The 27,155-nt window shown below is 34.4% G+C and overlaps 1 protein-coding gene across 1 annotated transcript; it reads right to left on the bottom strand.

The window, feature by feature from the left end:
- Window positions 1–653: 653 nt before the first annotated feature.
- LOC109788389 (Terpenoid synthases superfamily protein) lies at window positions 654–4,150 on the bottom strand. Its single transcript, XM_020347102.3, has 2 exons — window positions 3,991–4,150; window positions 654–1,817 (listed from the first exon to the last, which is right to left on the bottom strand). The coding sequence occupies exon 2, from the start codon at window positions 1,793–1,795 to the stop codon at window positions 884–886; it is 912 nt and encodes a 303-aa protein (XP_020202691.1). The 5' UTR covers window positions 1,796–1,817; window positions 3,991–4,150; the 3' UTR covers window positions 654–883.
- Window positions 4,151–27,155: the final 23,005 nt, after the last annotated feature.

Below are 27,155 nucleotides of genomic sequence, written 5' to 3'. Positions count from 1 at the left end.
TTTTAAGAAATTTTACAAATACTTGAATTTTAAATTCTTTGTAAATTTTCTGTCAAAACTAAAGCATTTCATTTCAAAGAATTTGAAAATTCTTCAAATAAATGAATTACACTATTTAAATTTCTCGTCCAAATACACTAAGAAAAATAGAGTAACACGAAAAAGATAATTAGCTTTTGTAACTTAAAATTATCTTTCAAAGTTAGTTGTAAATATATCATATTCCTAAACTATTGTTCAAACAACTTTTTATAAAAAAAATTATCTATCTATACCATTATACAAAGAAGATATTTTTTTTTTCAATAACTGCTGGGCCATTTTAGCCTTTGTTCATTATCTATAACTTTCTAAAATTACTCAAATAATTGCTCTAATTTTTTTTCTTTATAAATTGCATGCAGTATTTTCTTGTGTTAATCTATACATATTATAAAGGGAATAAGTTTTGATAACCACCCTTTTAATTTTCATTTTTGTATTAGATACTATTATCCTTAGATTTAGCAAAAATCTTTCTTTCAAAAATAAATATATAGAGACACAAAGTGTTCCCTACCAATGAGTATTAGGGAATATAATCTCGGTTATATTTCAACTGTCTATATAATTTCATTTCCCCTGCCGTCTCCTAATAAAAGAGGAGGAACACGTTGTCAAATTAAAATGTATTAAAAATCCCTCCAAATGCAATAGTAATTGCATCAAAACAAACGTATCAATCAATCCGCAGTAAAATGTTGATTTAGCATTTACAGGCCCACTTTATCTGCCAACAACAGGTGTGGCGAATTTAGTCGTTAAATAAATAAACAAATACTCATCACTTACCAGGCAAAAAGGTCCAGGGTCCCATGAATCGACTAAAGCTAGGTGTAACTCGTTAGTATTTCCTCCTCCATGAAGTCCACTTGAGTTTAAGCTGGTACCACAAAGGTGGTATTCCCAGCACCCCTCGTGCTAGCCTTGGATCAAACACATCAAATTGGACTTTTCTTAGGGAATCCAAGAGAACCTGAGCAGGCACTGCTGGAAGAAGCACCGGATGAGCCTCAACAGGCACACTTCCAACTAACTTCCGAGCCTTCTCTAAGTGTGCATTGGCTATTGATGCCATTTCATAAACTGCATCACAAAGGCCCTCACGAGAATCCACCCACCTCTCTTCCCCACCTTCCTGCTTAACTATCAAACCATGCTTGGATGCAACTGCAGTTGGTATGTAAGAAAAATGCCGGTTGCGGGCCGCATGATAGGGCAGTGATTTGAGCAGCAGTAGAATCCCACTAGCCTTGCCAATGTGTGATGCTGCATGATCAGCTGTAGTAGACATGATACCACCAGCTTGAAGTGTTAGGTACAGCATAGTTGATACCGTGTCCTCGGCATATTTCTCCAGCTCTCCGATAGTTTCTGGCATGTCAGTAGCCTCTCTTCTTGCATCGTTGATCCGAGCTTCAACAGATCGCTTCAACCAGATCTTGCTGATTTTGGTCTCAGCTATCACAGATGACAGGGCCTGTGCTGTTGGATGTTCAATCAATTTATTGGCAAACATTTTGTCTATGGCTTCCTGCCACCAAACAAGGCGCATGAGGCCAATCCTGGGATCTGAAGCAACATCCATAGCTCTAGCTGTTTCAACATTCAAAGCACGGAGTGCAAATGCAGCCTTCCGCATAGACGGAGGCAGCTCAAGAAGGCAAAGATAGTGATGGTAATCATAACTGCGCACTTGTTGCACACAATGGGAGAAAGCTGCCCTCAAGTTACTAGATGCAGAACCACCATTCATTAAATCTGCTGCACCTGGGTGCCTATAGATAAAAGTTGCATCCATCACAATACTGATATACGTACTGAAGTAGAAATTGCAATAAAGATATCATTATGTGTACATAGAAAATATTATGTTATTATGTAGATGCATGTATGCATAACAATATATATTTTAGAAGTTACTAGAGGATTGATTTTTTCCCCTTCAAAATTATATCCTATAATCTAAACCTGCAGATGTGTTAAGAATGAATAACTTAATCTAATCTCTGAAACTAGGAGCAAACTAATTTTTCAATGCATTTAGAGTTAATTCTCAAATTCTCTTCATGAGATTCATCAAACTCCTAATCATATAACTCATAGCATTTTCTTTATTAAAAAGCCAGACTCCCCTTGATTTAGTACTTTTGTCAGATTTGATACACATGGATTACATCGGGCAATCTGTGTGAGCACGACCCTTCAAGAAAAGATGTGCTACAACAACAACCAAACCTTATTCCACTAATTGGGTTTGGGTTCTATAATATGCTAAAGGTCAAAAAGGGTAAAAAAAAATCAAGTTCATCTGAGAGTGTTTTTTTAGAAATAAAAACAAGCAGTTTTAAACATTTTAGTTAAACTTCTTGTATATCTCAAGTATCTCTCCTCTATTCCAACACTGTGCCTCTAGTACTGCTCTACCACTGCCACTTTTTCATAGAGATCTGGCATCACTTTTAGCGTCTTTTAACTTCTGTTAACATATCCCATGTCAGCAAGGAATATAATCAAAATACTACTTGTACGAATTGAATAATTCTCCTTCCTTGACAATATGTTGGGCCACCGGCAGATGTTAGTCCTGGTATGAGACGGGCATGTTAAGACTATGACAATCCTCCCCTCTTGAGCTAACTTTTGTGGTTGAGTTAGACTTGATCTATATCTAATAATTTCTACTATTTGACATCCCTATCAATTGCTCCCCTTACCTAATGCCAAACACCATACTATAGCTTACAAGAAATTGATTCCATTAAAATAAGGGAATGCCTGGATTCACAGACAGAGAAGCATAGAAGAAGACTACCAGAGTTTGAGGGATAATATCTTTAGCCTACATACTGCCAGTCCATTGTCTAAGCTACCCAACATAAATCTGTTTAAATGTTATGCTCTGATACCACTAATGTGACAACCATATACTATAAGTAATTCGAGTTGCAACTTTATATGGAGCTTAAAATTTCCAACTTGAGCCCAAGGCAATGACCAATGTAGTTATACATACAATCATATAAAAAGTAAACTTTGATGCTTGCCTCAAAGATAATTACACAAAACCACTATAAGCTAAGTACTTTATGCAAAACTGGACAATTAAACTAAGACCAAAATTTTTAGCTTGAACTCATGGCTCCAAGGAGCGTTATTCTATTCACAAATAACATTGAAAAGCAAACAGTAGAATTCAAAAATGGGTAGCTAGCCCACAAATGCATACTCCCAGTTGCCCACCTATCAAATGAAAGTAAAACATTGTCTATCAAGCATTTCTTATCTGAAACATAATCAAGCACCAACATAGGAAAAATCCCAAGAACTAAATCACACAAAATTCAATGTATTTCTGGTGGATTCATCATGCAAGTACCTAGTCTTCATATATTAGTTAATACTAAGTATGCACCCCTTGCATAAAGACAAGATGTTACTATGTTAGCATAGTTAAGTGTGTGGCCATGACATACTTCGCAACTGATAAATGTTTTCAGCAGTCAATGCTAACAAGAACTATTCTCTTTCATTCAAATTTTCTTCTTCTCAGCTTCCGATCAGTAGTAAAGCTTTTAATCAAACTTCGGCTAATAACCTTAAAATCTCAAAAACAGAGACAACTTCTGCAAAAAGAACTCACCCACAACCCCAATCTTATTGTTCCCTAGTGGACCATCACCGCCCAATAAAACCCATGACCCATTCACAATAACGAGCAAGTCACCGAGCCCACAAGATCAAAGCACACAAAAATTGTTAATTGGATCGAATAATGAAAACCAATGCGATCACAGCTTTAGTTGTAGCGAAATATCGAACAGGCATTTCTACGAACAGTTAGAGTGCGAAAACTACAAGCTATGTAACTACCACTAACAGGAATTAAAGTATTATTTAAAATGAATTTGGAAATAAGAGAGATTAAAGCAAAGAAAATGCGAAAGTTACTTGGTGGAGGCGATGATGTTGCTGTTGCTGCTTCAGCACAAGGACCCTATTATGTTATGTTTGTTAAAACACTATTGTAGGACTTAGGACCCAATTTCCAGAATCAATCGCGTGGCACATGCACCTCTACTCTACGTCATGACTTGTAATTTATGAATTACAACAAGGTTGTTTTTGTCCACTACTTTGTGAAAACAATTTTTTATATTAAAGGAAAAATAGAATGTTAAATGTTAATCCTTTCATTTTTATTTATTTATTATTTATTTATTTGATTTAGGAGATTTTTGGTAGGTGGAAGTTCTTTTGCATATGGGATTTGAAGTTGTGATTCCTAAATATTATGATCATTAGAAAGAACTAAAATTTGATTGATTAATTATAAATTTATTAGAAAATATTTATCCATTTTTTGTTGGCAATTAAAGATTCATGCATTAAGATTTGGGTAATGTTACGGATTTGAATTGCCTTACGCAAGTGGAAAAGGCATAGTGCAATTTTGCTTTTATGAACCGTAAGATTAATGAAATGTTTAAGATTTTATCACGTGTAACACGAAATTTGTTTTTACTAATTTATATGTTTTTTTTTCCTACAATACCGGAAGATTCACTACAGTAATAAGCTTTTTTTTTTTTTTTTTTTTTTTTTTTTTTTCCTTCTTGATGTAAGAACCTGCTTTTATGCTACTTTTAAATATGGATGACAAATTAGGTTAAATTTGATACACCAACTTCTCAACTTGTTTATTTTTACATATTAAATTGGACAAATAAACTCATTAATCTATGTTATCAACATGGTAACTCGATGAGTTCAACCCAGAAAAATACTTCGTTCCTCCATCCAAAAGATCAATCAACGAACCAATAATCCCCCACGAAAATAGAATCATGAATATTAGTTTAAAGGGACTTTGTCATAACCAAACTAAATTTCAAGCTAATGATATTATAACATGTACTTAAAATCACTGAAGACTGAAGATGGACATACCCTTACATTTGTAAATTCTTAGATGATGAAATACCCTATGAAAAAATTGTTTATGTAAAAATAGTAATATATCTTTTATAAAAGAGTTAAGCACTTATATACTGCTAGTATAAAGTTTTTTAATACTGGCAACCAATCATATCTTTTAATAGTGTCATGTCAGTTACTTATTTAATGAAATAAAAATAAAATAAAATAATTTAAAATATGATTGGTTGCCAGTGTAAAAAACTTTACACTAACAGTGTATAGATGATTAACTCTTTATAAAATATAATAGCTAAGATGAGGAGATTCTATAACTTTCATTTCCTAACTTTTCCTTATGACAATTTTTTTTAATGATATGTAATGTTTGAACACTTCACTTTTCTAGGTTTATTTATTTATTTATTTATTTTATTTCAATAGTTTACTTAATATATTTTTTTCTTAGAAAGTGAATTTAAAATTAATTCAATCTTATAAAATTAACTTATAAGTTAAGGTTGTCTCTCAATTATAAATTATTTATTTGTCATATTTCTAGTTGATGTAAGACATTGATCTTTTTTTAATACACTTTATTACGTTCAACACTATTGAATTTGATGTATGAGTAAATAGTGAGTAGCATTTTCTAATGACTTAAGATAGGAAAGGCTTAAATTTATATCATTACAACCCTCATGTCTATTATTATTGAATTTGGTGTGTATCAATGGTGAGTGACTCTTTTTATAGTAGATCTAGGGTAACTTTCATATCATACTATTTTAGAAAGCAAGTTTGCATCTAATTTAATTTTACAAAACTGTCTTATAAGGTGAAGACATTAGTGAAAAAAAAGCTTTTAAAATCGGTTATTTTTAACTTTTAAAATCGGTTCCACAACCAATTTTAAAAGAACCGATTTTAAAAAGTTAGACTTTTAAAATCGGTTATTAACCGATCTTAAAAGTTAACTTTTAAGACCGGTTGTCTTATAAACAATCTTAAAAGTCTTGACTTTTATGATCAATTATAAAACAACCGATCTTAAAAGTTAACTTTTAAAATCGGTTGTGAAACAACCGATTTTAAAAGTCTAACTTTTTAAAATCGGTTGTCGCATAACCGATCTTAAAAGTAGTGATTTTTTTTTTTTGAATGTTTGACTTGTTTTGGGAGCACCTCAGAACAGAACCTGCAAATGAATAAATACTAGACAGTTCAAATGTTTTCAATTAACCAAAACATTTGTATTTTCTATGTTACTTCTCAATGAACCAAATTGCATACAAATGAGAAGAGATGATAAATGTCAACCATATATATATAATTGAATAGTTTTAAATACATCTAATACATAAATGGACCACATTACTCAATGAAATGTAAGTTCTAACTAGTTAAAGCAATACTATAAAACATAAGCCCAAACTAGTTAAAGTAATGGTCAATAAAAAATGTGGCCCATTGCTCCCTAATGGTGTTTATGTCTTCTAGCGGCAACGGTGATCGATCTATAAATATCTGTTAAGAAAAATTAAAATAATTAGTAATAATTCATAAAATATATAGAATGAGAACTTAAAAAAAAAAACTTTCAAAATTGTAAAACTTACTTCAGTCCACCCAGATACTATTTTTGAATCAACAATAGTATGCATTATCTTCAGTACATAGTATCCGCATTCATAATTTCCTTTTTGTTTATGAGACTACAAAAAGAATATAAAATCAATTTTAATAGAATAGTAATTCAAAAAAAAATTACTTAAAAAAATATCATTGCTAGAATTAAAATCTTACTTTAGGAGAGACCCAACTCATTTTTTTCTTCAACTTTAAACTTTTAAGTATATGATATCCTTCCATGGCCCTAATGATAAAATGACATTATGATTATAGTTTAAAGTCAAATGTAATGATAATCAATAAAATAAATTATACATTTTTAAACAATTTACCTATCTAATAATTGTCTAAAATCCATAGGAGGAAGTTTATGCAACGAGCAAATGCATACAGCTATGTTGTCCATAGGACAAATAACTAAAAGTTTCCAATGAGCACTGCATTAAGAAATTATGAGTAATAGAAAATAGTTTTATAAAAAATTATATTTAATTATATAAAAGTATACTTACACAGAAAAATAAGGGGCCAAGTAAACTTTTTTATTTAAGTCAGACATCCAATTTTGAATGTAAGCTTGTATTTCTTCGACCTTGTTCCCACTTTTTTGGATTGATTCAGGTTCCAAAAATCCATATATGTGATCATTTCCCTTATCCACGCTCAATTTATGGATAAATCTACAACGTTAGAAACAATGTTAGAAAAAATCAACAAAATATAATTAAAAATAATTTAAATACTTACAACAACCATAACTGCAAAATTGATATTTTTAGCATACAATGACCATTTGTAATCTCTGATATATCACTCTAACTTATATATAGAGGTACTTTATTAGACATGTTAAACACTTCAGGAGGCCAAGGGAGTTGTTTAGGTTGCTCGTCATCTTCCATATCTGCAACTAATCTCCATAGCCTCTTTATTGGAGGAAGATTTCTAGAAGAGGTAACAATGACCGTCCCTTTACCCTTTGGTGAGGTAACAATATCCTATTCCACAAAGTACAAAATTAATATTATACAATATTATAATAAAATTACACCAACTTAAAATTAAATATTATTTAAATAATATACCTTCGTAGATATCACCTTTACTAACTTATGAGGCCACTGAAGGAAGGTGTTCAAGGCTTGTCCCATTGTCTGAACCTTCTCTGTGGGCACATGAACTCTAGCCTCTGGTTGTCTCACATCCAACACTGAAACCCTAACCATATCATCTCCCATGACTTGATGGTTTATAGTGGACCTTAATATGTGAATCTGCCCTATACTCACAGGATTGAGTGATCCATCCACAAACAACTCACATTTATTAGATGTACCTGAGCTAGTGACAGTAATAGAGGGATTAATAGATGCAGATGATCCCTTTGTACTCACACGTGCAATAAATGGTTCTATTAGTGGAGTACTTTGTTGAAATTGTTGGCTGAGTGATTGCATATGCTCTTGTAGTTGTCTTTGCATGTCCTCTTGTAGCTGCTTATGAATCTTCTCATGCATCTGACTAAATTTTTGCTCATAAGTTGCTATAACTTGAGAGACCTTTAGTTCCACCAACTGGTCCACCGTGCCAGATGTTTGTGAAGATGAGCGTGATTCAAAGTAGGTTTGTAGACTATGACCTCCACCAGCAACCCAAATCCGACCTGGGTGCTCAGGCTTCCCAATTGCAACTGTGAGTATATCCTAGCGTCCATGGGAAATAAAAGATCCCTCTATGGACTGTTGTTCCAATATATCCTACAATACAAGACACAAAAACAATTTAATAAACATCTATTGATCCATATGTTAATTAGCATCATATGTACAAAACAATTATACTTACTATCTTGTTTGCAATCTCTTTTGCTGCCTCAGTTGTAAACTCGCCCATTTTTTTTATGCAAGCAAACTTCCATAATTCATGGCGTGTGGGTGGAGAAGGAGGACCACTAATTGTAGTCTCATATTGGCTAACTTGATGCTTCATAGCCTTCTCTTTCATCAACTTTTTCTTAATCCATGGATAACCCCCACGAGACATCACAACAATGGTTCTTGACAACCTCCTCTACATGATCCCAATTAGGCAATAAAATAGAAACCTTGGTTCTAGCAAGAACCCCCATGGTAATCATAAATTGGGCAGCTGAGTCTCCCATAGGTCTCCTAGTTATCTCATCAATATCAACATGCAATCTCTCCTCATGAAGGCGTTTGGATGTGACATTCTTCATTCTAGTGGGACCTCTGACTTTCTTCTTGGCTGTAGTCTGTGTAGAGTCTAAAGGAGAGTCTTGATGTTCATCCATATTTATCTGTTGACAGAAACAAAAAAATTACAAGTCATTAGTATAAAATTGAATTTATAACAAATAATACTTAAAGTGATAACAAAAATAAAATATAAATAGAAGTAACTAACAAAAAAAAAAACTATAATAACCTATTTTGGAAATATGATCAAGTTTGAATGTTCTACCATATTCCTTCCTGATGATCATCACGAGTGGCATGTACATTATCAACATCATCTTCTTCATTAATAGTTGGCACCTGTTTGCACAAAGAAGGAGTATCCATAATATCAATTGAATCTCCAAATTCATCACCTATATTATTACTCTTACCTTGTAGAACAATTGACCACCTATTGTTAGATGGATCAGTGACATAAAATACTTGCTTTACTTGCATAGCCATGATAAAAGGCTCTTCCTTATGACCAACTTTATTGAGGTCAACCAAGGTAAATCCAAGTTCATTAATTTTGACACCATTGTTACTATCAACCCACTTGCATTTAAATACAGGTACTCGGAATGGACCATAATCAACCTCTCATATGTCTTCAATAACTCCAAAATAACACATGGATGCTGTGATGAGGTTCTTATCATTTTTCGATGAAAAATGCATAGATTGAGCAACTATCATAACACCACTTTTTTTCATGGTACTTTTGTCATCTTGTGCCTTTGTATAAAATGAGTAATTGTTAATGTCATATCCATAGAAAGTAAACACATCAAAGTTAGGTCCTTGAGCTAGCCGTTGTAAAGTTTCAGAAACATTTAAATCTGTCCCAACATTCTTTTTGAACCACTCTATGAAAGTCTTGTTATGCTCGTTCAACACCCATTTCTCAGGCATACGAAGGTTGTTTCTCTTCACTAAGTCTTTGTGGGCATTTAAATAAGGAAGAACCTCATCAGTATTGTTCAAATAATTATGAAACCCATAATCCATTCTTTGGCTTGAAAAGAACCCTAATGTGGCCAGCTATAATCAAACAACAACATACCTTATGGGAGATGACGAAATTGCGATGAACAACAACGATGATGAATGGCCACCGTCGGTTTAAAATCTACAACGAAGATGAACAGCTACAACAAAGACAAAGAACAGATTTGTTCGAGAGATAAACCTGCGCGAGAATATGAGGGAGCAAATTTGAGTAAGGTATTTAAAATCGGTTTATTAAGAACCGATTTTGTATGATGCAAACAAAATTAGTTCCAAAAGAAACCAATTTTGTATAGACTATACAAAATCAGTTCTTTGTGAACCGATTTTAAAAGACAAAGAGAATATACTTTTTAAAATCGGTTAAAATTTAACCGATTTTAAAAGGTCTTTTAAAATCAGCTAAATTTTAACCGATCTTAAAAATGGTAGCATTATTTACAAAGATGTCACCGCGTCTTTTTTAAAATCAGTCCCCTGTTAACCGATTTTAAAACCTTGTTCTTAAAAGTATTTTTTGCACTAATGAGATTGTCTTTCACTCATAAACTCTTTATTTGTCATATCTTTAGTCAATATGTGACATGAGTTTTTCCTTATACTTTTAGTTCTTATAGTTTAAAATAGTCATTTTTAGTTTTTATGCTTATCTTTTCAATCCAATTTAGTCTCTAAGGTATAAGACATATATTTTTAATCCCTATTTTTGTATTTTTTAATCTTTTTAGTCCATATCATTAAGTTTTTTTTTTGTAACGTTATCAGTTTTGTATTGACATAATAGATATCTTTAATTTTGCGAGGATAAAATAATGACATCTCAACTAGGGATGACAAAAATTGATGAGGTTCCACTTGAAGAAACCTCAAGGAAGACTTCAATTCTTCTCGGATCCTTGGATGAAGAGCAAGGAATAGGAGCTTCCAAGAAGAACAAGGTGACCCAACCTTGACCAAGCTAAGTCCGGATAGAAGTATGGCAACATAGCTCTACAAAGAGAGGAGATCAAGGAGGGTAGAGGTAGGTTGAGAGAGACTTTTGGAGGGAGAGGTTTCAATTGAAGAAAACTCATTCAATAATTTCCAAAAGTGTTACAAACTTCGGTCATAATGAATTTATAGGGAAAATTAGGTTTAGGTAAACCATGGGTTAGCCTAAGGTTAAGTGAAACTATGGTATGGTTTACTTAACCTTAGGCGCCCAAAATTTGAATTCAAAATTCAAATTTTGGAGCCAATCCCGGTCACCACCCATGTGCACTCATTTGGGATGTAATTTGGCATCCATTTGAGTTGCATTTCGGTCACACCATGTGCATGTGTGCACATGGCCGAAATGCATACCAAATGTCATGCTAATTACATTCAAATGATAATACACATGTAACCCTAAATTAACCCTAAATTCAAATGACCATGAAATGAAATTCCTAGTCTAAGTGGCCAAAATACAATCCCTAAGGCCCAAACCTACACTACTCCTACTCTACTTGGGCTTGAATCAAAGCCCAACTAAAAAGTGTGATGGGCTTTCCTTGAGCTTGGGCCCACTCCTCTTGGATCCTCTTTGCCATAGCCCTAGTAGTTGGGCCCTTGGCCCATGGGCCTCCTCCATCATTCCCTCCCTCTTGTAGAGGATTTGTCCTCAAATCCAAAGCATACTCCTCTTGGGTAGCAAGTCCTGTAAAAAGAGACAAATCAGAAACATTAAAACTAGGACTTACACCATATTCAGAAGGGAGATCTAGGACATAGGCATTATTGTTTATTTTTCTAAGGACTTGAAAGGGTCCATCTCCTCTAGGACTAAGTTTGGACTTTCTTTTGGAAGGAAACCTATCCTTCCTAAGGTGCAGCCAAACCCAGTCTCCTTCCTTGAAGACAACTTCCTTTCTAGCTTTATTATTATATTTTGCATATTTTTCTGTTTGGGATTGAATATGATTTTTAACCCTCTCATGCAAGTTTTTGAAAAATTCAGCCCTAGATATGCCTTCTTTATGAATAAAGGAAGCAACATCGAGAAGGGGTAATAAATCTAAAGGAGTTAGAGGATTGAAACCATAAACAATCTCAAAAGGAGACATGTTAGTGTTTTTATGGACCACCTTATTATAGGAAAACTCCACATGAGGGAGATAGTCATCCCATGACTTTTTGTTGCCTTTGAGGATTGCCCTCAACATAGTCCCAAGAGACCTATAAACTACCTCAGTTTGCCCATCAGTTTGGGGATGACATGTGGTAGAAAATAGTAGTTTAGTTCCTAGCCTTGTCCATAGAGTTTTCCAAAAATGGCTAAGGAACTTAACATCTCTACCGGAGACTATAGTTTTAGGTAACCAATGGAGTCTCACTATTTCTTGAAAGAATAACTTAGCAACACTACTTGCATCATCCACTTTGTGGCATGGAATAAAGTGTGCCATTTTACTAAAATGGTCCACAACCACAAAGATGGAATCCTTTCCTCTTTGGGTCCTAGGCAATCCAAGGATAAAATCCATGGAAATGTCTACCCAAGGAGCATTGGATATTGGCAAGGGGGTGTATAGTCCATGAGGTTTTGTGGTAGACTTAGCTTGTAAACATGCTATGCAACTACTACAAAATCTTTGAACATCTTTTTTCATATGAGGCCAAAAAAATTTCTCTCTCAAAAGGGAAAGAGTTTTCTCAATTCCAAAATGCCCCATGAGCCCACCCTCATGGCTCTCCTTTACCAAGAGTTTCCTAATAGACCCTTGGGGAATACAAAGTTTATTTTCCTTAAAAAGAAACCCCTCAGAAATATAGTAACCTTGATAAGGTTTTTGAATACATAGAGAATAAAAGTTAGCAAAATCAAGGTCTTTCTCATACAATTCCTTTATGTCATCAAACCCTAGTATTTGAGAACCTAGGATGTTTAACAACACATGTCTTCTGGACAAAGCATCAGCAACTACATTTGTAGAGCCTTTCTTATATTTGATGACATAAGGAAATTGCTCAAGGTACTCAACCCATTTTGCATGCCTCTTATTTAACTTATGTTGACCCTTCAAGTATTTAAGTGATTCATGATCACTATGAATAACAAATTCCTTGGTCACAAGATAATGTTCCCAAGTTTGAAGGGCACGAACTAAAGCATACAACTCCTTGTCATAGGTAGGGTAGTTCAAGCCAGCCCCATGAAGTTTTTCACTGAAATAGACTATGGGGTGGCCACCTTGTAACAACACAGCTCCTATGCCAAGACCTGAAACATCACATTCTAGCTCAAAGGTTTTGCTAAAATCAGGGAGAGCTAGAACAAGTGCTTGAGTGAGTTTTTGCTTAAGCTCTTGAAAAGCTAAATTATGTTTTTCTTGCCACAAAAAGACCACATCCTTCTTCACCAACTCATTGAGAGGTGAAGCTAATGTAGAGAAGTTAGGAACAAATCTTCTATAAAAGCTTGCCAATCCATGGAAGCTCCTAACTTCACTAACATTAGTAGGAATAGGCCATTCTTAGATGACTTTGATTTTCTCGGAGTCCACAAGAACCCCCTTTTTGCTTACCACAAACCCTAGGAATATAACATTATCCACACAAAAAGTGCACTTGTCTACATTGGCAAACAAGTGATTGTCTCTAAGAACAAGTAAGACTTGTCTTAGATGATCCACATGATCACTTAGACTTTGGCTATAGATTAAGATATCATCAAAATAAACAACTACAAACCTACCAATGCAATCCCTAAGGGCATGATTCATTAGCCTCATGAATGTGCTAGGTGCATTAGTAAGCCCAAAAGGCATTACCAACCATTCATATAATCCAAACTTAGTCTTGAAAGCAGTCTTCCACTCATCACCTTCCTTGATTCTAATTTGGTGATATCCACGTTTAAGATCTATCTTGGAAAATATGGATGACCCATGCAACTCATCAAGCATGTCATCAAGCCTAGGAATTGGGTGCCTATATTTTATTGTGAAGTTGTTGATGGCTCTACAGTCACAACACATCCTCTATTTTCTATCTTTTTTGGCACCAAAATAACAAGTACAACACAAGGGCTTAGACTCTTTTGAATCCAACCCTTATCCAACAATTCTTGTACTTGCTTTTCGATCTCTTTAGTTTCTTGTAGATTGGTCCTATAGGCTGGTTTATTGGGAAGACTAGCCCTAGGCACAAGATCTATTTGATGCTCTATTCCCTTAAAAGGTGGAAGTCCCACTGGGCCTTCACTAGGAAATACATCATCAAATTCCTTTAAAAGATTTTTAACTTCAAAAGGTAGAGAAGTTTCCAAAGAACTTGTGGCAGTGCATGTGAGTGTCCCTCTACACATGAGGATATGAGAAGATGGTTCAAGTAAGAGAGAGGTTTTTTGTAAAGTTTTTGTTTCAAATTTCTCTCTTTGAACTATCTCTAGAGAGGGAACACTAAACTCTCTAGAATCCTCTTGATTACTAGTGTTTAGAAGTTTTTTTTTTCATTTTTTTTATTTTCTTTTCCTTTCTCTTGCTCACGTTTGGCCTTCATTTGTACTTGGTCTTCCATCACTTGTGAAGGTGATAGAGGATGAAGCACAAACTTCTTACCCTTGTGAGTGAAAGTTATTTTATTAGTTAGGCCATCATGGTGTGTTTGCTTATCAAATTGCCATGGCCTACCTAACAAAATATGACAAGCTCCATGGGAACTACATCACATTTAACTTTATCTTGATAGTTCCCAATAGAAAACTCTACTTCCACTTGTTGGTTAACTACCATGTCCCCATCATCATTGGGCCAATGAAGTTGATAAGGTTTGGGATGAGGTGTGGTAGTCAAGCCCAACTTTTCAACCATCCTAGTGCTACAACAATTGCACCAAGATCCACTATCCACTATGAGAGAACAAGCTTTGTTTGAAATATTACATCTTGTGTGAAAAATGTTCTCTCTTTGGGATTGTGTATCACTAGGTTGGTTATTAAGGACCCTTCTCATCATAAGAAGTTCCCCATTATAAGGGTAAGTGACCTCACATGACTCTCCCTCGCTTGCTTCTTCTTCATCCTCACTTTGAAGATGGAGAAGTAGTAGCTTCATCTTGGCTACTATAAATGTCTTGGCCCCTTAGTATCATGACCTTTTTGTTAGGGCATTGAGAAGCAATGTGGCCTCTCCTAAGACACTTAAAGCAATTAATATCACTAGATTTGGTGCTAGTGTGTGAGGTGTTTTTCTTTTCTTTTTCCTCTTTTGCTTTACCCTTGTCTAGACTTTTGGAGGAATCAAAAGTATTTTTCTTTTCAAAATTTTTACCCTCCCTCTTGTAGTCAACCTTTGAATAAGAAGATGAGTATGAGCTTGTTTTGAAATTCTTTCTCAAATTTTGTTGTTCAACCTTGATACAAAGTTGAACCAAGTCATTCAAATCTCTATAAGGTAGAAGCTCAACCTTATCTCTTATTTCAAAAGTCAAACCACTCAAAAATCTAGCAATGGTAATATCTTCCTGCTCCCTAATGCCAGCCCTCATTAAATACAACTCCATGGTTTGTCTATATTCTTCCACAATCAAGTTTCTTTGATGGAGTCTTTGGAGCTTGTTGATAAGCACTCTAGTGTAGTATGAGGGAATGTGCCTCCTTCTCAAGGTACTCCTTAATTCATTCCAATATTGAATTGGAGGATCATTATGGAGACGCCTATCCCTAACAAGGGATGTCCACCAATACATGGCATGGCCTTGAAAGCTTAAGGTGGCTAGAGACACTTTTCTTTCTTCACTCACTTGGTGGCAAGTGAAGATTTGTTCAACCTTCATTTCCCAATCAAGGTTCCCCTCAACATCATTTTTGCCATGAAAATAAGGGAGATCTACTCTAGATTCCCTAGTTTTTGGGGTCCTATGAACTCTTCTAGGAGGTTGTTGGTAATGATCACCTAAGGCTAGGCTATCATCATGCATAGATTCTCCTATGGTTGAACTATGGGCTTGGGAGCTATGTTTACTTCGGTGTTTATGATGCAATTTTTCCTCTTTTTCCTTCAATAAACAAATTTCCTCCTCCAAAAAAGCAAGTTGAGCCTCCCTTTCAAGTTTTTCTTTAAGTCTTTGTTTGGACTCTTGCTCTTTCCAAATTTTTAGTGATCTTAATTCATGTGATACTTTAGAAATATCATTGTAATCACTTGAATTACTATCACTATGTGGAGTAGAAAATTCTTCCATTATAGGAGAAAGATTTCTTTTGATGAAAGATGTTTTGAAAGCAATTTTTTTTAAAGGTTAAGACTAAGTACTTGGAGGAATAAGTATACAAATTGAACTTTGGAGGGAGGTGACGTACTAAGAGCCACTTAATAACCAAGCCTCTTCAAGTAAAAATTACTAATCCCCCTTGTAATTAATTTCCACCAAAAATATTTTCAATGAAAATATTTTGAATGAATTGTGATATGTGAATAACTAGACGAGTTAACAACTAAACAAATGATTGCAAGAATTTAAAAAAATTATCTAAATGTTTTCCTAAGGTGAGAGCTTGAGAGGTACCAAAGACCAATCAAGGACCACTCCCACCAAGTCTAACGAAATTAAGTAACTAAGAAGAGATGGTTGTGTACCAAAGACACACCCAAGACACTCCTAAAAATGGCCAATTACAAAGTAATTAAAAGCTGAACAGAAATTAAACAAGCGGCTTCAAGAATTTTACAAAAACAACCACCAAGAATTAGTGAAGAATTAGAGACCAATTTTTCAATGAAAATTCAATTAGTAAGGAAAAATTTGGTCTCTAAATCCGTCACTAATTGTTCTATTTTTTTTAAATCAATATAAATCAAATTAAACTCCAAGTTGTCTCCACGGATTTGATTAAGTGTAGCAGCCACAAATTTTCCAGCAACAAAAGTGTTTGGTGTTTGAATTTTTTGTAGCCAATCCGAGAGCTCTCTTTGTCACCTTCCTCCTCCTTTTCTTAGTCCTCTTTTGATGGCCCTTGTAGAACTAGCTTCTATGGAGATAGACTAGGTCAAAGACTAGGCCACACTTTGAGTAAAAGAAGAACACAACAGCCAAGAGAATTGTGATATAATCAAGACAAGATTGGATTATGAAAGGAGACAAGATAGAAGAGCAAACAAGAAGGAAAAGGCTAGAACAAGAAGGAATAACCCTAGATAGGATCTAGAATTGAGTAACAAAACCAAAACACTCAAAATAGGCAAGCTGAAAAATGTATACACAAAGATGCAATGTCAAACCGAGAAGAGCATTAAAACAATTTCAACACAATCTCCTTGTTTGGCTTTTACTTTGACAATTAGGTTTTAATTATTCTTATTTTTTTAATCAAATTTCTTTTGCATTTTTCTTTTGAACTTTGTTCTATATATATATATTTTTTTTATGATTAGGAGATGCCTTTTTCCTTTGTAAATTTGAAGTACACACTCTCGGTCACTTTTTTTCAAATCACCAAAAACCGTTTCAAATTTGAAATTCAAATGACAAAGAAATTAGGTCAAAATGTAATGGAAATTTAACATGCTTTTGTTACTTGCTTTGTCTTAAGCACATGCTACGTTTTGGCTCCAATTTCAAATTTCAAAAATGATCTAAACAGATTTTTTTTTCAGCAACCAAAATTACACAAGATCAACTCACGGATTTAGGCAAAATAATTGTAAGACATTTTATAGCATAGGAAACCTAAAACTAAGAAAACTACTAATGAACTAATAGTAGTTTATGAACTCAATTCAAAAGCAAAAATAATGAGCACACAAAGACTAAAAGGATCTCGGCCAAATCCAGAAAAACTTCAAAGAAAATGAAAACAAAAGTTAAACAAGCATAGCTAAGAATTAACAACAAAGCAAGAGCTACACATTACTTCTAGACATGGATTCAAAAAGAAAAGACTCAAACACACAATTGACCGAAAAAAATTTCAAATAAGACTCAAACAAAACAAAATGTTCATAGGCAGAAATTTTCCTAAAAGCATAAGAGATGGAGCATGATTCATGAAAAGAAATTCAAGATAAAATGCACATATGAATCATTCAAACAAAAACTGAAACTAGATCCATCAATTTTAAGACAAGAAAATAGATCTAGGAAGGAATCAACTCTAAAATGACATGAACACAAAGATGAACAAGGATGAACACGGATCATACAATTCAAAAGACAAGAAATAAGAGCTTATCTCTTGAAGACTGAAGCTCTAGATACCACTTGATGAGGTTCCACTTGAAGAAACCTCAAGGAAGACTTCAATTCTTCTCGGATCCTTGGATGAAGAGCAAGGAATAGGAGCTTCCAAGAAGAACAAGGTGACCTAACCTTAACCAAGCTAAGTCCGGATAGAAGTGTGGCAACCTAGCTCTACAAAGAGAGGAGCTCAAGGAAGGTAGAGGTAGGTTGAGAGAGACTTTCGGAGGGAGAGGTTTCAATTGAAGAAAACTCATTCAATAATTTCCAAAAGTGTTACAAACTTCGGCCATAATGAATTTATAGGGAAAATTAGGTTTAGGTAAACCATGGGTTAGCCTAAGGTTAAGTGAAACCATGGTATGGTTTACTTAACCTTAGGCGCCCAAAATTTGAATTCAAAATTCAAATTTTGGAGCCAATCCCGGTCGCCACCCATGTGCACTCATTTGGGATGTAATTTGGCATCCATTTGAGTTGCATTTCGGTCACACCATGTGCATGTGTGCACATGGCCGAAATGCATACCAAATGCCATGCTAATTACATTCAAATGATAATACACATGTAACCCTAAATTAACCCTAAATTCAAATGATCAAGAAATGAAATTCCTAGTCTAAGTGGCCAAAATACAAGGCCTTAAAATGAAATACAAGCCCTAAGGCCCAAACCTACACTACTCCTACTCTACTTGGGCTTGAATCAAAGCCCAACTAAAAAGTGTGATGGGCTTTCCTTGAGCTTGGGCCCACTCCTCTTGGATCCTCTTTGCCATAGCCCTAGTAGTTGGGCCCTTGGCCCATGGGCCTCCTCCATAAAAAATACCCGTACCCGCGGGTATCTGCGGGTAAAATCCACTATGGATAATAAATGAATAGGTTAATTGGGTACTCGTGGCTAATGGGGACGGATAATTTTTTACCCGTTTAATAATATTTCTTAAATATCCTAATTATCCTTGTACCACATAACCCAAAAACTACACTCTCTCATCTTTTTTTCTTACAAAAGTGAGGTTGATGAAGTTACCAACATATGTTAAGCATGTTATAGAATTATGTTGGATGTAATTTGATTAATTTTCTATCTTTGATTGGACCAATAAAATTTATGTATTTTAAGTTGTTTACTTTCGTTTGGAATTATGAGATTGAATTATTGTAGCTTTGTGATAAGACTTTAACTTACTTGTGAGATTGATGTATTTTAAGTTATTGATTATCTTGCATTTTTATTATTATTTCAACAAAATTAACGTTAAATACAAGTTCAAAATTAACATTGAATTTTTATTTTTAATATTTCAATTACATTAAATATAAACTTAAAATTATTTGTAATATAATTTTTTTTAATTTCTTAAAAAACTTATAAATATCCATATCCGCGGGTATTCAAGAAATTCATGGATACCAGCGCGGATATGGGGTGGGTATGGAGCCAATTTTCATCTAGTGTGGTGGGGGTGGGTTTACTATTACCCGCCCCATTGGCATCCCTAATCTCAACAATGAGTATTATAAGTGAAAGTACAAAAGAGACAAAATATCAAAAAGCCTAATTTAAAGCAATTCTAGCAAAATAAATTTGATATAAGAAATACAAAAATGAATTAATATCTTTGTCACACCAATACAAAAAAGACAATATTACAAAAAACAATAACGACATGGGCTAAAAAAATTAAAAAAAAAACTACAAATATAGGAATTAAAATATATTTTGAACTATATAGACTAAAAATGATTGTAAAAGATAGATATACGGTCTGAAAGTATTTATTTTAAATTATACGAACTAAAAGGTAAAATAAGTAAAATTATAAGAACTAACAGAATATTTTAACCTTTTTTTTAACATCTAATCAACACTTAAATATTTTTTCTTCTTTTTCTGTCGTTATCACATAATAATTATCACTTATCATTATTATTGTTTTTTTTCCTTTCTCACTATCATTGTTTTGGTACATATGAAATGTTGCAGAAATAGGGAAGGAGTGAAAATAAGAGGGAAGAAATATTATTATACGTTTGGTTGAATTAAGTTCTAGTAGTTAAGAAATTTACATATGAGAGCTCCACATATTTTTTATTTCTTTGCAAAAGTGTGAGGAAATACGATGAAATTGAGGAGAGAATATGTGTAACATTATTATCCCGAGTCTTCTACCAAGTAAGCTAGTTGGAGACAAGAAGGAGTGAAGAATGATTTACAAAAGAAACCACTAGTTGGAGATGAGCTTTCATTGGATGCATTCATAGTTGTCTTCTACCTCCAACCAGGTTGTGGCTGCCCACACTTCTCTTCCACCAAAATAAGCTTTCGGTCATACCATTTTTGCTTGACTTGTTTAAGCTTAAATAAATTTCATATATATATATATATATATATATATATATATAACTTTTATTAAGTAATACACTGCTCAATAACTTTATATTAAATGTAAATTTTATAAATTTAATTGTTAAATTGAAAGTTTTTTACTATTACATTATATATGTAAAATTTTATTTTAAACTGAGATGATTTGATACTTTATTCTTATAAAACAAAATTGATGTAATATATATATATATACTAAAATATAAATATTTTGATTACTTTTATGTTGTTGTTTAATTTTAACAAAATTTAATATAAACATTTAAAGTGTTATGAACTTTGAATCTAATGGTTGAATTTATAAAATTCAATTTAATATAAAGTTATTGAAGGGTGTAATATTTAGTAAAAGTTATATTGGTGTTATTATAACTCCTCTCTTTCTCTTTCTCTCTATATATATATATCTTATTGATGGTTGTTTATTTTCTGATTTGGTTGTTACATGTTATTGATGTGATTGTTTGATTTTTTGACACGGATGAGAGTTGACTTTCAAGTTTTTGTTTGATTAGGTTCTAAATTCATGGATCTATATATTTTGTGACACCATAATCGATTAAAAGGTTTATTTAATCAATTATGGTCGTCAATTTATTATGTATGGAGGGTTGAATCTATATGTTGTTTATTGGAATGACATTTGTTGTATTTGAATGTGGTAGATTTGTATTTGATTGAACTTGGCTTGTATTCGATTGTGACTAATTTACATTTGAATATCTATCGTTTTTTAAGTTTAACTATATTTGATTACAACAATTTTTATTCGATTATCAAATATGTTGTAATTAACTACAACAAAGATATTACGTTAATTTTAAAAGAGGAAAATAACAACTCTTCTTTAATTATAATTTTTTTTTTCTTCTATTCATTCAAACCAAAGAATTCTATTATATATTTTTTTTATTTCTAACATATTTCTATTAATTAAATAAAACAAATTCTGTATGTCTCTGGCAATTTGATTATCTTTTAGAAGTTTGCTTCCACGGGCTCTGGCTGAAATGAATCTTTGTCAAGTAAATGACATGAAGCTAAATGACTCGCATGGACAACTTTATGAAGATTTTTGAAACTTAAGAATCGTGAAGTAAAAGTTGGCTACATATCCTTTTCAGAAAATTATTTCGTGTATTAAATTATCCATGTCTCAAACCAGTGGAGAAAGCCCGTAAAATGCAAGGTTATATATATATATATATATATATATATATATATATATATATATATATATATATATGTATATATATATAAGTTAATCACTTATACATTCCAGTGTAAAGTTTTTTACACCAGCAGTCAATCAAAGTCATTAATAGTGCCTTTTTTATTTTAATTGAATTAAATGAGCAGATGAAAATGCACTATTAACGACTCTGATTGACTGTCAATGTAAAAGAACTTTACACTAATAATGTATAGGTGATTAACTATATATATATACATATAATTCAATATAATCTTATCTATAACAATATGAAACTTCTTTTTATAACCATTGGAGTGGAGGATGAAAAAACTTTGACAAATCCAACAACATCAAGAAAGGAACTAAAATCCTACTTTGAATGATGAAGAACAACTATAATTGCATTTACCCTCATTTCAAATAGTTATGTTATTTTAATGTATGAAGTTTATAATTTTCATAACACTTCTCCTAAACTTTCCCCGGATGAACACTTTTATTTAATGATATTTGGTTTCAGCTTGCATAAAAAAATGAACACATGTTTCTGATTTTTAGATATTGACAATTTTATGTTGATTTAATTTGTTTTTATACCCCTAAATTATATGGTTTCTTTTAATTTGAGTATTTATAAAATTTTTTAATGTGATTAATATAACTTTTATGTCATATATTTTAAGCTCCATTGACAATAAATTAAACTACTAAATAAGTTTAATTTCAATTAACATAATATCGAATTTTCAGTATTTCGATTTAAGTCAATTAAAAAATAAAATAACAAGTTATTTTTAAAATCAAATTAAACATTTTATTATTTAAGTTAGAATTATTTTAATTTTATTATTTGACTTTCTTATCTAAAACCATATGACTTCTTTTTTTTTTTTTTTTTTATATCTAAAACTATCAATGGGTGGAAGAGAAATCTATTTCTTATTTTAAATTTATAAATAATTATTAAATATGTAATGCACATTAAAAACAAGCGGTTATAGGAAAATGGGAGAAAGTTTTGCTGCACCCATGATAGAAAACTTCCTCTCTAAAATTAGAAGTTGTGTTTATTATTAATAATAATAATAATAATAATAATAATAATAATAACTTTTAGTTATTATTTTTAAATAAAATTATTTATAAAAATTAAACTTTCACTCTATTTTTCATTTATTTTTTTCTTTACCAAACATAAAAATTAAACATTCACTCTTATCTATTTCTCTATTCTCTTCTTCTCTCACTTTCTCTCCATTTCTTTTCTCTTTTACCTAACACAAGTTAAAGCTTAAATCGCTTGTCTTTCCTTCCATGTCAGTACAGCATTATGAGCCCAAATTACGGTTGCTTTGGTATTCCATTTGAGTATAAGAAAAAAATTATTAAAATAATTACAATTCATTGTTTAATATTTATTAAAATTTTAATTTATAAAATTTAAGCCCAAATTACATTTTAAATCCATTTTTGATCCTTAGAATTTTGTGAGTATGCATTTTAATTTCCATTTTTTTTTGCAAATTTAAATCCAAAATTTTTTAATTAAGTGATTTTAGTCTGCTTTTAATATGTTATTAAAATTTAACAAACAGTATTGATGTGTATATGTGAGTGATATTACTTACACTACTACAAGAATACAGTGAAATATATAGCTGCGAAAAATAAGTGTCGGCTAATAGCTGATGCAAATATTGTCAGAAAAGTCGACGCTATTCTTTAAATATAGTGTCGGCTTTGTCGACACTAACTTAATTTAAGTTTAGTGTCGACAAAGCCGACGCTATATTTAAAGAATAGTGTCGATTTTCCGACATTAAACTTAAATTAAGTTAGTATCGACAAAGTCGATGCTATATTTACAGAATAGCGGCAATTTTTCTGACACTAAACTCAATTTAAATTTAGCGTTAGAAAAGCTGACACTATTTCTAAAGAATAATGTTGATTTTTTCGACACTATACGTGCTTTGAGAGAGATAAAGATGATTTTTTGAATCTTATATATGCATAATGTATGATGGTGCAATTGGTTATCAAGTTTCCTTAACATGTTAAGGTTCCAAGATCGAGCCTCGGTAATGCTAAAATTACGAACGCATAAAAGATAAATTGGAAAAAGAAGATGAAATTTTTTTTGTGTGTCAACATAGTGTCGGCTAAACCGATAATAAAAAATTAAAATAAATAAAATTGTTATCGACGGCTTAGCCGACACAAAATACCGATAATATTATGTCGGTTTTTATTACTTAGAGTCGGTTTTCGGCCGACTCTAAAATAACATTTTTGAAGTGTTATTAGTTAGCTTCTTAGACAAATAATAATATTAAAATAAAAAATAAAATTATTTTATTAGATAATAATTTTAGTTGAAATAAAAAATCATAACATAATTATAGTAAAAAAAATAATGTTATTTCTTATTAGTACAAAGAATAACTTAAAAAAAAATAATGAAGGAAAAACTTGTCCATGCTTCTTTATATATACAATATTAGAATGTAATCATTTCCTTCAATTTTCTTCATAAGTTTGTTTCATCTTCTTTCCCTATGTGAAGATGTGTTTTATAGAGAAAAGATAGACTCTAGAAGGATACAAAAAATGAACATTTTTTTTCGAGTGATAAAGTAGTAGTATTAACATTTTTTTTAAGAGTTAATCACCTATATACTGTTAGTAAAATTTTTTTTTACACTGACAATCAATTAAATCTTTTAATTGTGTCATGTCATTATAAACACATTTACTTTTAACAGTGACATGATACAAAGATTTACTCTGTGCCGAGACCTTGGCTGGAGGGGTCTGTGCCGACGAAGTCTTTGCCGAGGTCTCGCTATGTGGGGTCTATGTCGAGGCCTCGACAGGATGAGGCCTATGATCTCACTAGGCGGAGTCTGTGCCGAGACCTTGGCTGGAGGGGGTTTGTGTCGAGACCTCAAGCGTCGAAAGCGAGAGTCGAGAACTCGGTGGGTGTGGTCTGCCACGTTGGCCCTAGCGGTTACGAGTCTAACGGTTATTGAATCTGGGTCGTTGGATGATCCAGATCGAACGGTTGCGGCTTCGGGGTGTCTTTTCACCTCCCCCTTTTACCTTGCCTATAAATAGGGGGGTGTTTGAGAATTTACTTGCTGTAAATTCTCCAAGGTCTCTGAGTTCACACGTTTATCCGAGCTAACCGATCAAAGGTACAATTTTGTATTTTTTATTTCCTAGTAATAAATGGATAGGGGCTATTCCTCGGCAAGGAGCTGGACGTCATCGGAGGTGTCGGGTGCCTCGTCTGATAAAGATGGGTCGGGTGCGAGTGAGATATCGAGGTTGCCTTCGCTGCAGTGTGAAGTGGTATTTCCCTCCGATCGTGCCGAGCAGGAGGATAGCGGGGATGAGGTGGTCGAAATATCGCCCCCGGTTACTTTGGCCGTGACTTTGGCTCGAGCTACCGAGGTGGATGCCAGAGGCTCAGGCCGTGCCGACCAACAACCTGTTCATGCCGAAGGCAGTGGAGATGAGTTGGAGATGTACGACGATAATCGGGGCAAAGGCGTGGTTGGACCGAGCACTCGAACGAGGGCGAAGATTGAATACGGCACCGTGGAGATGCCCGGATATGAATGGGTGGACGGGGAGGTCGGCATATACTTCTTGTCTCTCTCGGACCAAGGGTTATTAGACACCTTCGTGTCTTTGGAGAAGTGTTTCGGGAGTGGCGAAGATGACTTTCCATTGCTTGCCGAGGCGTGCGAGGATGATGGGCCGAACACCGATTTTGTATTCATGGAGTCGGAGCCCGATGAAGACGACTACTTTTATGCCTACATGTGCTGGTTCAAGGACCTTGGGATAAAGCTCTCGTTTGATGACTTTTAGATGGGAGTTCTCCGGGTACTGAAAATGGCGCCGACCCAGCTACATCCGAACGCCTGGGCAGCTATGTAAGCGTTCTGGAATTTATGCTTGTGCCTAGGCCTTACACCCCGACCACTAGCTTTTTTGTATTATTATATATGTCGTCCGAGCAAGCCGGTGAAGTGGGTCTCGCTAGCCCGAGTGCCGAAACGTGGGTTTCTCCGAGCCTTCACCTCCTCTTACAAGGGGTTTAAAAGTGGGTTCTTCAAGGTTCGTTGGGGGCCGGAAATGAGGCCCTGTTTTTTTGACCGAGAAGACTCTCCTCTATTCCCTTTCTATTGGACGAGGCGGCCGACGCATTTCAAGGCGATATCCTCATCAAAGCTCCCTGCCGAGGACAAAGAGATTGTGGATCTCCTAGACAAGTTGCCGAAGGGTTTGCCTGTCCGAGGCCTCTTGGACATTTTTGAAACATCTCACTTTGAGATGGCTTTGCTAGGTATGTGTGTTAGGCTTCGGTTGTTTAATCAGTTTTAAATTGATGTTAAGATTTGTTTTGTTGCAGGTTTAATGGCCGGAGGCAACTTAGATGTGACTGCCATGCTCGCCAAGAGGGCGAAAGATGCAAAAGCCAGTGGGAAGGTGCCACCGACAAGGTCGGCCTTGAAGTTGCAGCGGAACAAGCCTCCCAATGTGATCATCCCTCTGGCCGACGCCAAAAAGAAGGGAAGTACTTACCGGGTGCGAGCGGCCGAGCATAACATAGAGCCGGAGCGTCCGAGCTCTTCTAGCAAGCGCCCGAAACAACTATCCTTGGAGCAATCGGGTTGCGGTGTTTTTGCTATTCTAGCTGTTGTTGCTGGTTCAAACTTCCTCGCCCCAAATGTGCAGACCGAGAACTTAGTCAGCCTGGACCTCACTACCGGGGGAGGGCTGCAATACTTGGAGGGCATGTCGGCTGGGGCCGAGTATAAGCTCTTATGTGAGCTTGATGCTCGAACTTCTCTCGTTGCCAAACATGTGATGATGAGGCACGTCGTCTCGGAGGAGAGGCTCCATGGCCGACTCAAGGAGGCCGAGAGCACGGTGAAGGAGGCGTTAGCAACAAACGCCAAGGTAACCGAGTCGGCTGAGGAGTTGAAGAGGGCCACCGACGCCCATAGAAGGGAGGTCGACGACCTAAAGTTGGCCATTCAGAGATTGAAGGCCGAGGCCGCCACCTCCGCGAATGAGATTGCCCGGCTGAAGGAAGCTGCTGCAAAGTTTGAAGCTGAGGCCACCGAGAAGATTCTCGAGCAGCACGACGCTGGGTTTCAGCATGCTGTTCGACAAGCCTTCTATTACTACGAGGTCCCGGCTGACTTTGAATATGACGTTAGTCGGGACTTCTATGGTGGCAAGTTCATCAGCAACGCCGAGTTCCCCCAGGGTGCTCAGCCAGATGAAGATGCCCCTCGCCGAGACATTTCAAGCCAGGCCCCGGTGCCACCTGTCACCGAAGAGGAGGAGAAGCCCATCATTGATGTGGTCGGCGATGGGAATCTAGAGGGCTCGGCAACAGTATAGGAGGTCAACTCTGTTAGTTAGGCTAGGATTATCTTTTTGCTTCTTTTGTAACCGGGCCGTCAGCGCCTTTTGTAACTTGGGCATTGGTGCCGGTGAACCATTAGAATTTT

The sequence above is a fragment of the Cajanus cajan genome, chromosome 2 (assembly GCF_000230855.2).
Source record: "Cajanus cajan strain Asha chromosome 2, NIPB_CcT2T_4, whole genome shotgun sequence".
Taxonomy (NCBI): Eukaryota; Viridiplantae; Streptophyta; class Magnoliopsida; order Fabales; family Fabaceae; genus Cajanus; species Cajanus cajan.
The sequence above is the reverse complement of the archived record's forward strand: the minus strand, read 5'-3'. Positions and strand labels throughout refer to the sequence as shown.